Source organism: Salvia splendens, chromosome 6 (genome assembly GCF_004379255.2).
Source record: "Salvia splendens isolate huo1 chromosome 6, SspV2, whole genome shotgun sequence".
Taxonomy (NCBI): domain Eukaryota; kingdom Viridiplantae; phylum Streptophyta; class Magnoliopsida; order Lamiales; family Lamiaceae; genus Salvia; species Salvia splendens.
Window position 1 is genome coordinate 13,456,462 of NC_056037.1, and position 13,207 is coordinate 13,469,668.

The 13,207-nt window shown below is 36.6% G+C and overlaps 1 protein-coding gene and 1 pseudogene across 1 annotated transcript; one reads left to right on the top strand and one right to left on the bottom strand.

The window, feature by feature from the left end:
- The first annotated feature begins 3,173 nt into the window (after positions 1-3,173).
- Positions 3,174-5,883, top strand: LOC121806253. The gene is made up of 6 exons (XM_042206235.1): positions 3,174-3,294; positions 4,005-4,083; positions 4,732-4,845; positions 5,248-5,374; positions 5,455-5,572; positions 5,660-5,883. Exons 2-6 carry the CDS (start codon positions 4,074-4,076, stop codon positions 5,711-5,713), a joined length of 423 nt encoding a protein of 140 aa, XP_042062169.1. The 5' UTR covers positions 3,174-3,294; positions 4,005-4,073; the 3' UTR covers positions 5,714-5,883.
- A 276-nt stretch (positions 5,884-6,159) lies between these two features.
- Positions 6,160-8,754, bottom strand: LOC121807043 (annotated as a pseudogene).
- Positions 8,755-13,207: the final 4,453 nt, after the last annotated feature.

The following is a 13,207-nucleotide window of genomic DNA, read 5'->3' on the forward strand; positions in this document are numbered from 1 at the left end:
TGCGTAGGCCCATAAATCCCCTTTAGATAATTTAGATAGTGCGCCGGATGCGTTATCTAATCACTCCGTCTGTAAAAGGTTGTCCAATATTTTTATTTTAGTTTGTCCATAAAAAGCTATCCATTTTAATTTTTTACTATTTTGGTAAATAGACTCTACTTTTCACAAACTTTTTATACTCACATTTTATTATAAAACTAATATATAAATGTGAGACACTCGTTCTAGTAACATTTTCAACTAATTTTTCTTCATATTTATTAAAATCCGTGCCGAGTCAAACTTGAACAATATTTCATGGACGGAGGGAGTAATTTCTCCGTACTTGACACCATCGATCGATCCACGATTATCATCATCTTCGGTGATATACACACTTCTTTCAATCTCTCAAGATTTTCTGATTTTTGCTACCTACACTCGTATAAATAAAATAAAAAATAAACAAGACACGTTAAGTAATATTAAGATATCCATGAGAAACTATGTAATTCCGTGTTTAAGATATTCTATATCTAAGTATTACTCAATCAAACTTGTTGATAAATTAATATAATTAATTTATTTTTCAAAAGTGCTAAGTTAGGAAACCTTTCTTCCTTGTTTAAGATATTCTATATCTAAGTACTACTCAATTAAACTTGTTGATAAATTAATATAATTAATTTATTTTTCAAAAGTGCAAAGTTCGGAAACCTTTATTTACTAAATAAAGTTCAATTAGTTCATAATATCTCTTGGGAATCATCTCTGGTGGACCAAGAATCCAAGATACAATTTTATGAAATAGCAATACTAGCGTTCTTAAATACTTACTCACAATTACCCAAGATGCGAGTGTTATTGGGTAGCAAAAAATATGTGTTATTAGACTTTCGGCCTTAATCCGCAAGCCCGGTCGAGCAGGATTAGTCGGATTCCGCCAAAAGGCGGGTTCGGTACACCTGTGGTTAAACCAAAAAAAAAAAGTCATAGCGACTTATAGCCAACACTGTAAGAGCAATGTTACTTTTATAGATTTAGAAATAAACCGTCTCTGAGATCTCATACTTCGATTTAACCGGTATTTGAAGTACTTATCTCTTTGCGATCTACAATACCACACACTCTAATAACATTAGTCATTCAAGATATGAAATGAATTCATAACGATACTAGCAACTATTCATGATAAATTATTCACATCCACGTCAATCATGTTTAAGAATATTTAACTAACTTTTACAATGAAAAGATATTATGTAACCATGTGTCCGATTAGTCTACAACATAAAAAGGAAGACTTGTTTGTTGAATTATTTATCATTTGTTCTTGAACTAAAGCATAAATCATGAGACATAAATACTTCTTTTTTAACTTCCAAAAATAAGGATTACTGAATAAACCAGCATAAAGAATATTTTTAAGTATACATCCTATTTGTATTCGTGTTAAGAAAGATGACACAAATATCACAAACTATCATATTATTATTGCATTGAGTTTTTTGTTAGGTCAATTTAGAATTTAAGTACTCCTATTTATTTGTTGAATATTTTCATTTGACTTGTAACTCGATTTAATTCTTTATTTGCGATTAGGTTGTTGACTAAATTATTCAAGAAATAGAATAATTTTTTTGAGTCCAACACAAACTTGCTTGAATGTATGACATATATCTTGATCCAAGAAAAAAAATTATTGCTCTAATTTCAATGTCAAATAAACTTGTTCATTTTGCAATCCTTTATCCAGAACCCTCCAATCACGAAACTTATAATATTACCCAATAACTTTAAAGTTTTTGTGAGGGTTAAAAGAATGGATAACATTTATCTAGTGTTAAAGATTTTGAAACTCTTTCAAGTCAATTGATTAAATTGGGTTTATTTTAATCATTAAATTTATAGTGATAAAGTTGTCATTCTTGACCATGAAATGAGCACCCATGTCGATTAAGGCGCAGCAAAGTTTGATAAAGAGACTTTATCAATATCAAATAATATAAATGTTAGATAGGTGAAGAACAGCGTTTAGTTAGCGAGGGAAAACACTTCAACAATAGGTTTCAAAAATGAAAGTTGCAAATGTATAGTACTATCTTTCTAAGTCTCCACAAAAATAAAATTGAAACGTTTTTTGTTTGTGCAACAATTTTCATTTCGTGCAGTCCTCCTCAAAATTATGAAAACTCTTAATTATGATGCTTTATTGCTTTCCAACCACCATATTCTCAATTAATTCCACAATATGACTAAGAAATTATTCAACAATAAATGCAATTTCAGTTTTATCTATGAAATAAGTCACTATTAAGAACAAACTACCTACCCATAAAAAAAAGTTTAAGAACAAACTAAAAAGCTTACGTCTTATAGTTATTCTCTAATTGTGAACTAGCTAAATAATTCATTCACACCTTATCCCTCATACAATTATAATATTATTATTATTATTATTATTATTATTATTATTATATTTTAACATAAAATGTTATTATATTGTGAAAGGGACAAAACAGTGTTATTGCCGGCCCTATAATACATTTATAACTTTTGCCAAAGCCAAAAAGTGTTCTTAGAAATGGTTTGAAACGTTACAATCCAAAAAATCGAATTGAATTCTATTTTATTTATGCTTGTAACTCGTAAGTTTATTAACTAACCTGAAATTTATTTATTTTTAAAGTGTAATGGGCGTGGAAATAAATTTAGAGCTTCATAATTAAATTAATGGTGTTAAATAATTATTTGAATAAAAAAATTTCCAACATTTGTCAACAACTACAACATACTCTTAAATCTTCCACGAAAAATAAATGACTACTATACTTTTCTCATTTTATTCATAAAATAAAATTAGTAGTTTCTATCTATTCTATCTCTAGCCCTAATGAATTAAAGTTTACTCCCTCCGTCCCGGACTACTTGCACTTATTTTCTTTCTGGGCATCCCAAGTTATTTGCACTCTTTCCATTTTTAGTAAAAAATTTCACCTACAGCCGTAATATTTGACTTTGCTATACACTCATTCCTTAATCTCCGTGCCGAAAATGAAATGTGCGAGTAGTGCGGGACGGAGGGAGTATATCCCAAAAGTAAATTTTTTTGAAAGTGAAGTAAAAAACCAATAGAGGAAATTATGAGTCAACTAAAGTAGAGTAGGCAGTAGGTATATTATAAATTGATGAAAGCGTCATTTGCTTCCTCTGTAAATTAAGTTTCCCCACCACTCTTCAATTCTCCCCAGTCTCCATTGAAATTGATTTTTCGTCTTCGCTCTCATCCAAGATCATCGCTTTTCTTCCTCCTAGGTGCGTCTGCTCTTTTTCCTCAATCATTTTCCTCCTTTTCTCTTTTTTCGTTGTTCTATTTTTTTTGCCCTTTCCGTCGGTTTCGATTGGGGTCCTCGATTGATGGCACAAGGTGGAAGCTGGACTTTACTAGGTCGCAATTCTTGAGTTGTGTTCGGCGTTAATTTTGATGCAGTTTGTTAGTTGGAATTTTGATCGCGATGTTAATTTTGTAGTTGAGTACCACTTGACAGTGGCGGATAAGTTTCATATTTTATTTTGTAAATGGATCGGGATATTCATGAATTGAAGTAAACTCTGACCATGTGCATTTCTTGATATCCCTCTGCATTTCCAAAGTTCTGCACCGATTTGTAGGGATGTGGTTTAATTTCTTGTTGATAATTCAGTGGAGAAACTAGGTATCTTAGGTTTGATTTGATAGTTGATAAAGGTTTTAGTGTTGAATGGGTGACTTTTTCTTGTGATGATATGTTGAAAGGGTAATCTTCTTCTTAGGTTGTTTTTTTATGTACCTCTTTTTCCCATGAGGCATTATTCACTTTCTGGAAAATTGATTGAGAGAATTATTTCACGAGTTCATTGCTTTTCAGTTCATATTCAAGTGCTTTCATGTTTTCTATATCTAAGTTTTTCATTATGTCTCTCTTTCTTGCTACAATGCGATTAAAGAATCCAATGTTGATGAACATGGTCTTTTCATTTGTTAGAGAGGTGCTCAATAAGTTATTTTGGTGGGGAGGAAGTCGACATCATAAATCACCCAAGTTGGAGTGCCAATGGATCAGAGTAAATAACTTCTGTTTTCATTTCTTCTTACTGTTGCATTTAGTGCATTTTCTCTATTGGGTTTTATTATCTGATTTGCAACGTTGCTTTTTGAAACTGCAGTTTGTTGTAGTTGATTTAATATTTCTTCAATGCAACTATTTTTCAGTATCAGAAGCCCACCATTTTCTAAGTACTTGCGGTCTCTAAGACCTGCTAGCTCAATCCTTTCAGCCTAAGGAAAATAAGAAGAAACACGTTCATGAAACCTAAAAGCCTTATCATCTTGTTGAACATTGTCATTTACTTTTGTCGATATGCCCTTCAGTAAATTATAGCTGGTGTCATTTTTACAATTGAAACTTAGTAACAAAATAGGCCATATGTGAAGGTCCATTTTTAGCAGCTTTTGCTGAACCAAGTGATCATGCCTTTTTTGACAGCTCTTATCATCTATCTATATGACTTAGTGTGTCCATATGTATTAATCGCCATGAAAATTTATAATTCGAAAAAATAATGATAAGTAACTTGGCAATGCTAACAACATTCCAGCAGGAAATATATATTTTCCACACAGTAAGACCAGTTATATTGGGATGAGTGGGATCAACAAAAAGGTCGAGAGACTAATAAGCCTCCTGATGCTATAACTTCTCGGTGTTACAGATGCTACTATTGAGGAGGGAGAGGGTAGAAATGGCCTTGAGCTGGTCAGATCGGTTTCAGAAAAGCATCTTGAACTTTTGAGGCCTTCTGCCCGATATTATTCCATATTTAAAGGTAGTTGTTAAAACATATTGGCTGCTTGATATTATTCCTATTAAATGTTCTAGGCTAAATTCATAGAACATTTCAAGTTAACATGAGCTGCCAATACTGTTTTGGATCAGTAAACAGCTAAAGCTGTGCTTTCATGATTTTCATTGTATTTTATTATAATCTCTTTTTCTCTTCTCTTTCTTTTGGGTGAAATTCTCCAGAGTAGTTTTTAGGTTTGTCGATTAGAAGTAGCTTGTAAACTTTCCTAGCCTAAAAAAATGCAATTGACGTTTTGATATAAAGTAAATCTCCTTCTTCTCACCTAATTGTAAATGTTACTATGACAAGTTACATTAGCCTTTTCCTTTGTTATATTCTTGTTCAATACAAAAAACCTATGAACATACTGTTTCATCCTTATAGGGCAACCAACGGATTCTGCAGAGCGGGAAAAAGGTAAATATACCCTGATTAGAGATGAAGAAGACTCTCAACTGGGATTGTATGACAAACCTCTTCCTTGCTTTGGATGTGGAATAGGATGGTTCTCGTAAGTAAAATCTTACTAGCACTATATATTTTGTTGCATATTTTCCTTATTCCCAGTGGTAATTATATCTCCTTGTTCAGTTTTCTTGTGGGTTTCTTGTGCCCTCTGACATGGTATTATGCAACAATTTTGTACTTTGGGAATTACTACCGCAAGGATCCTAGGGAACGAGCTGGGCTCGCTGCTTCTGCAATTGCTGTGAGTAACACTCGATTTAATTCTCTTGTTATACGATGTAGGATTTCTCTTAGACGGATGTTCTGAGACGAAGCTTTGATTTTGCAGGCTATGGGGTTCTCCGTTATATTGTTAATTATAGTATTGATTCTGCTTTTCTAGCTTTGGTCTTGCTACAATCCGTATATGAAAAGCATCCATATAGAGTTGGTGATTCCACACTGTTGAGATGAATCCATAAAGCCTATATAGTATTTTTGAAATTGAAAATGGAGCAGCACAAGCAATGTTCTATATAGTCTTTTTATAGAATCTGCCGTGACTTGTTGAAATCAACGTGTTTTATTCCTTTTATAGATATACTACTATAAAATACCTTGGTTTCCCAATCTTGTTTGTTTAAGTGGCATTACAAATTTTGCCAATATAACTATCTACTCAATAATTGAACTTAATTTCAAAATCTATGACAGAATCATAAAGTCGTTCCAAATGCCAACATAATTCTTAGATGCGAAAAAGGAAAATTCATCCTACTACATGAAAATGAAATATATTTATTGAGATTATTGGAAAAATGGATTCACTTTCAACAAGATACCAAAACCTGTCATTTGAAATTCGTTTATATCAACATTTTATTCGGGGGTCTTCTTTCACATAGTTTATGATACCAAATAACACAAAATTACTCCTCAACTCCACCTCACCCCACATTGAGGTGCAAATCTGAATGTAGAAACCCGAAAAAAAAAACTATCCATACAAAAAATGCAAGACATACAAATTCAGCAGTTTTGATATCCATTTGGCAGTTCATCAATTCATATGGACCCTCCTCAGCTGGTTGTTGCTAGGCGAACATATTTTTCATCCACAACAAATCTTGAGCTTGATTCGATCTGCATCAACAGACGATACCAAAATGAGTAATAACAGTTTGAGTAATTTGCAGCCATAAAAAATTACTCTATTAAAACCAGTTAACAATAGAATGAACATAGTACAAACGCAAATGGATAAAGAGCTTCTCACCTTTTGCTCAATCATCTCAGTTGCTTGGTTTTTGTCTTCCACACAGCCAGAGTCCTTTAAAGATTTCACAACAAATTTCTTAAGCTTCTTAAGTTTCATTGCACCATCTGGATTCTGCAAAAATGCAAGATTCAGCTTAGCCACAATGTATTATTACTATCTATAAGACAGTTCACAATAAATTGTCAGATTTTCAATAATGATCAGAAACTTTATAGTACTAAAAGGACATAAGATACGTACAGATTTCAGTGCGGAAACAATAAGCTTTTCCACTTAATGTTCTTGCTTGCATCCTTTTCTGTAGCTGAATCCAGTTTACCTTGTTCCTCTTTTGCACTGAGTTTGGCCTTCTTCGAGCTTTTTGTTAACGCTATTTCTAGCCCATTTACTTGAATAGCCTTATCATTCCCTACTTCTGCAGAAACATCAACCTCACTGTTGTGGTTAGCATCAGCATTTTCAGATGCCTCGAGTTTTCGTTTCTTGTTTGATTCCAAAGAATTATTCTCCACTGCAGATCCTTCACATGGGGGATCAACTATAGATGGATTCAGAAATCCACCGATTTCTTTATTTACAGAAACGTTATTTGTTGCATTGTTTTCAGTAGAGACATTGGTTTCTACAGTCTCGTTGCCCTGCTGTTTTGCATGGAACCCTCTTGCTTTTGCTCTGTGTTTTTTCCCATCTGCGTGGAGAAGCAATGCTTGCTTACTTGTAGCCTTGGTGTTACAAAGGCTGCAAACAAATTAAAAACATTGAAACATGAAAATTTGTGGTTCAGAATATGAGGATAGCAAGATAAAAGATGTGAGAAACAACCTTAAAGTACTAAAAGAACAATAAACACGAGGAATAAGCAGTTCTAACTTAGGGGCATGCTGAAGCAATTCAAATCATGTTGAACAAATGTGAATAAAATGAAAGTAAGAAAGATAAGTAAATAATGAACATCTAGCCCAAACGTAGATAAAAAATGACAGAAAAAAGGCCAATGACATGAAGTAAACATGAACAGATCACAGTATTAACAGACAGCTCAATTCTAAAATTCATACAAGAAGCATTCATCCTAATATCCCCCTAAGGTCTACCTATCTTCCGTCCCCTCATAATTAAAAGGATTAAAGTTTACCACCAATTCCATTATTCCTCTTATATGACTTCCACTTAATGGATAAACTAGAGGCGCACGGTGAATGTGAACCATTTAATTTCTGGCACGTAGGATTTGGGAAACATACCTACAGAACCATGGAGGGTGTTCAGATAGTCCAACATTTATGTCAACATCTGGTCTCGGCTTTGCATCTTTTTTGGGCTTAGTATTCATTCCATTAGCTGCATTTCCCTGACCCTAAGGACCATATTTTTCCTGATAGACATCATAAAAGATAGTAAATCAAAATTAAAAAAAAAATCTCCAATGCCATTGGAATCTATTCAAATAGATACTAGCATAAACCAAACATATATAAACAAGAAACAGAATGCATGCAAATGGAATCAAAACTCGAAATAAAAGGAAATGCAACAGATATAAAGGATGCAGATAGTAATTAAAAGGAATGCCGCTACAGAGGAGTATAGAAACTTGAAAAAAGATAACGAAGCTCAAGTAAAACGAATGACTCCAAAGGTAGAAAGTTTAAAATTAGACACTTTGTTTGTTACAATGAGACTCTTAATAATTCAAGAAAGGTATGTGAAATACCGCTTCGGTAATGCATTGAGTGTGGCTTTCAACGTCATGCTGGCCAAATACTTGTCCACAATCGATACATGATAGCTGATATAGATATAGAGCAAAATCAGCAGAACAATCATCAGCAGAATCCAACAAACGTGTACAATTCATAGAAAAAGTGGAAATTCGAGTGAACAGTATATTCTGGAAACCTTGAAAGCAGAGCATTGCCTGAAGTGAATAGGAAGCTTGGGTTTCTTAAGGTTGTCGCCGCAATCCTCGCACTGAAACCAGACCATCTCTTTCTAATCCTTAGTATTTGGAAGTTGTAGATGTAGATTCGTTGTGCTCTGCAACAGGAATTGCTACGCGAGTGGGATTAAGGCTGCAGAGGCTTTCAAATTTGGGGGGTTTGTATAGGGTTTTTCAGATTTGATTATATGAAAGGGATGCATATTTATCACAGATTTACACTTTCAATTTGTAAAGCCCAAAAAATCCATTATGTCCGAATTAAGGAATGTATATTTATCACACAGAAAAACAAAAAATATTTAGGGGCATTTTGATAGTCATGTTTACTAAGAGCATCCACAATAGGACGTCCAAGCTAATAAGCTAGCACTAGAACTAACCAAAACACCTTCTGTCACATCACTAGAACTTCCCACAGTCAGCCACATCACTAGGACTTCCCACAGCCTAATAATAGGCTAACATTAGGACTAGGCGACACCCTAGCCAACCAAACAAATTCACAATTACATAACTAAAAATTCGACACGAATACAGAGAAAGTGCAACCATTTTATTTAAAAAAATATATAGTTCAAAAAAAACATATATATGCTAGAATTAGATTAATATGGATTAAATAATTATAGTTGGACTACAATTATAATAGTCCATAAGCCCAACAATCATGAAACCCTAGTGACTCTTCATCTATATAATAGTTATTTATTCTCCATTGTGGAGAAGGAGAAATAGCGTAACATTAGAGAGAAAAAACGTAAAGCTTTGTAGAGAGAATTCATAGCTTTCTTCTACGGAGCGATTGTACCGGGATAGTTCCTACATCGGATTGGATTGCACGTGGACCTCGATAGTAGTGGATTCAACTTGCAGGACACAATCGTAGAAGAAAACAACACAACAAGTAATATTTAGTTCCGTTGTGTATTACGTGCTCAACTTACAATATAATTATAAATCTAGATCTGTTATTCTTGTCTGCAATTTCCGCTACGCTCATAGATGAATACAAGAATTCCTAACACATAGTGCATCGATAAAAAAAAACCATCCTCAAGCTTCACACACGCGGCCCCCGTCTCACTCGTCGGAGTCCCCTTGGTCATCCCCGGCGGCATCGGCATCCTCATCAGCTCCCCTAGCGACATCCCCGACGGGGGGTGTCATCCCCAAAGCGCGCCTCATATCATTGATGAGGCTCTCCAGATACTCCTTGTGCTTTAGGTTCGTTGCCGCATTTCACCTCTCTATGACCTCGAACATGTGCTTGTGCGCTTGAATACGTGCGAGGTCACAAATAGCAGCACTGGGAGCTGCAGATGGGACCCACTTGAGGCGCCCCTAGACTTCCGCATTGCCGTTTTTTCCCAACCGAGTGACGGCAGCTGGAAACTGGTCGAGGGGCCTCTTCGGCATCGTCGGGGAGGTCGTGGGAATCGGCACTGCTGCTGTACTTGCTGGAGGTATTGAGTCTAGTCCGCTTTAGCTAGCCAACCTCAACCCCAACACGGAACTCGGCAGATTCCATCAACTCCACGTAGGCATCCCAGTACTTAAACTGACCGAACTTTCTGGCCTCGGGAAACTACCGCATTGACAAATCTTTAATACCCTCCATGCTAATGGTGCTGGTCATTGTGCGGTAGTTGTTGTCATAGATGCCGGAAAATCTAGAGACCGTGGCCTTTATCCGATCGCACTATTTCCGGAGCTCCTCAACCTTGTGATACTTCACTTTCGTCGGTTTGAATACCTCATAGCTCTCGAGGATGCGAGCCCACATCCGGTGAATGTTCTGGTTGTTCGCCTGAATGGGATCCTCCGCGACCGAGACCCAGGCCTTAGCCAGAGCAGTGCACTCCTCCGAAGACCAGACGGACCTCCACCCCTCAACATCCTCCCCCACGTCCCCCGCCTGCGATGACTCATCTGCCACCCCCTAGCCCTTGCCCTTCCTCCTCGATCTCCCCGCCAAACCACTCCCCCCAATTCGCTGTCCCACCATCGGTTCTCTCTCAGTGGGAAGTTCCCTAATCGGAGAAAGACTCAACTCCTCTAGTGAGAAAGTATCGATGCCGGTTAACTGAGTCTCCGGTGGAGTAGAGACTTGTGAACCACCTGTCAAGTGATCCAAACAGGGCCGATAGACATTGTCCCCAATAGGCGATTGGGGGACCCCCGATCTACTCCCTCCGGCAGCCGCGGGCATCATCCCGCTCATTCCGGGCATCACTCAGGCCATCCCGGGCATCATCCCGGCCATCCCGACACCGATTCCTTGCATGCCGGCAGTTATCCCGCTCATCCCGACACTCATCCCCGCCATCCCGGGCATCACCCCGCCCATCTCGGGCATCATCCCGCCCATTCACGACATCATTCCCCCCATCCCCACTATTCTGGGCATCATACCGCCTATCCCACCCATCTGGCCCATTCCGCCCATGCAGCTGTTAAGATTAGTTAGGTACACTACCTCTCATATATTAGCTCATTGAGTTAGTTGTTTACACACAGATCACGCACAAAACACTCAACTAGTTTGATAGTCGAGCTCTAGCTTGCGATTAGTTTAGAGCGTTACATATTGTAGTGAGTTCTTCATCTTTTTCATATTTGATCAATAAACTTTGTTAGTCTTCTTCATAGCCATAGATGTAGACAATTTCTTGTTGAACCACGTAAGTAGTGTGCTTTACTTTCTTGCCATTGTTCTTGCGCGGTTAGACGTAGATAGTTGAGATAAAACGAATAATAAGCTAAGACATCCTCATGTTTTGAAGCAGGAGTATTAGTATAATTTGTTACTCCTAATACTTTATCTATTTGCAAAAAATAGATAAATATTTAAATGACACATGTTTTAATAAGCAATTGATAAAGTAAGAGAATGATATGAAAAAAAGTAAAAGAGAAAGAATGAAAGGGTAGTAGATGTAGTGTTAGTGGATTGTAAAGTGCACATTATTAGTGGTGAATGGTTAAAAACTTCCTACATTTAAACTTGGTCTAAATTTGGGGATGACCAAAAATAACAAAATTAGTCTAATTTTTTGAAGACGGAGTGAGTATCGCTTATTGAAAAATTCATTAGTGAGAAGGTTGATGAAATATATAGCAGTTTATTCATCTTGTGGCGATGATTTTTTCCTGCCAACGACCCTAACACTAGATATTTAGTTTCTTAGATTGATCATTTCTATCACGTGGATTCAATACAATTGGGCATGTTTGATACCAACTGTACATGGTGAGGCCATCCGCAACGCTGTCTTTTATCCGTCTCTTAACCTTCTCATCTCTTAACTATTCATGGGCTCCATTGTACTTTTCACTCCATCTCTTAACTAAGAGATAGCATCTGCAACCCTCCATCTCTTAACCATCTCATCCCTTAACTATTAATTCAATTTCAGTTTTCGTCGCCGGACATTTTGTGATGAAAATTAGAGAGGTGAGATGAAAATTGGAGAGGAAATGGAGATGATTTGAAAATAATAGATGTGTGTTTGTGTGTATAATGATGATGAAAGATGAGTATTTATAGAGTAAAAAAAGAAAAAAAAATTACCGTTCAACGGTAATATTACCGTTTTTTAAAAAAATTTTGTTTATTAAAATCGATTTAAAAAAAATGATTTATTGGGTCAGCGTGACGTCGCCCACTCGCTGGCCGGCGAGTGGGCGTCACGCCTAGCGCCAGCGCGCGCCACGTGGCGCTGACGCGTGGCGAGCTGTCCCTCCGGGACGAGAAGCTCGGCGAGATGGGACTGGGACGGAAGGTTGCAACGCTGTCTCGTGGCCGTCTCGTCTCTTCGAGACGAGACCGAGACGCCCGCAAGACGCGTTGCGGATGCTCCAAGTGAGTGACAAGATGTTCATCCCGATTCTGACCAAGAAACTTGGAGTACATGACAATAACCAATGTCGATTATTCTCGAGTACATGAGAATAAATACCCAGACTACTTACATATTCTCGAGTCGACGATAAAGTCTTCCTAGTGTATCAAACATCCGAATTTGGCCAAAAATCTGCCCTTATCAAACGTGCCTTTGGTGTTTATAAATCGATTGTTCGATTGTTTCACTTTCAAGAACACTTCAAAATTAAGTCCATGGCAGGGAGAGTTGACTAGACTATTTAATAAACGTATATATTTAGATAGGAAAATTAAGAAGAAAAAGAATACTCCCTCCCGTCCCCGAATAAGAGTCGCTAATTTCCTTTTTGGGCCGTCTGAAAGGATATGAGCTAGATTAGATTAATATGGATTAAATAATTATAGTTGGGCTACAATTATAATTAGTCCATAAGCCCAACAATCATGAAACCCTAATGACTCTTTGTCTATATATATGGTTATTTATTCTCCATTGTGGGAGATGAGAAATATCGTAACATAGAGAGAAAATACGTAAAGCTTTGTAGAGAATTCCTAGCTTTCTCTATAGAGCGATTGTACCGAGGAATTGTTCCTGCATCGGATTAGAATACACGTGGACCTCGATAGTAGTGGATTCAACTTGCAGGACACAATCGTAGAAGAAAACACAACAATAAGTAAGATTTAGTTCCGTTGTGTATTACGTGCTCAACTTGCAATATGATTATGAATCTAGATCTGTTATTCTTGTCTGCAATTTCCGCTGCGCTCATTAGATGAATACAAGAAT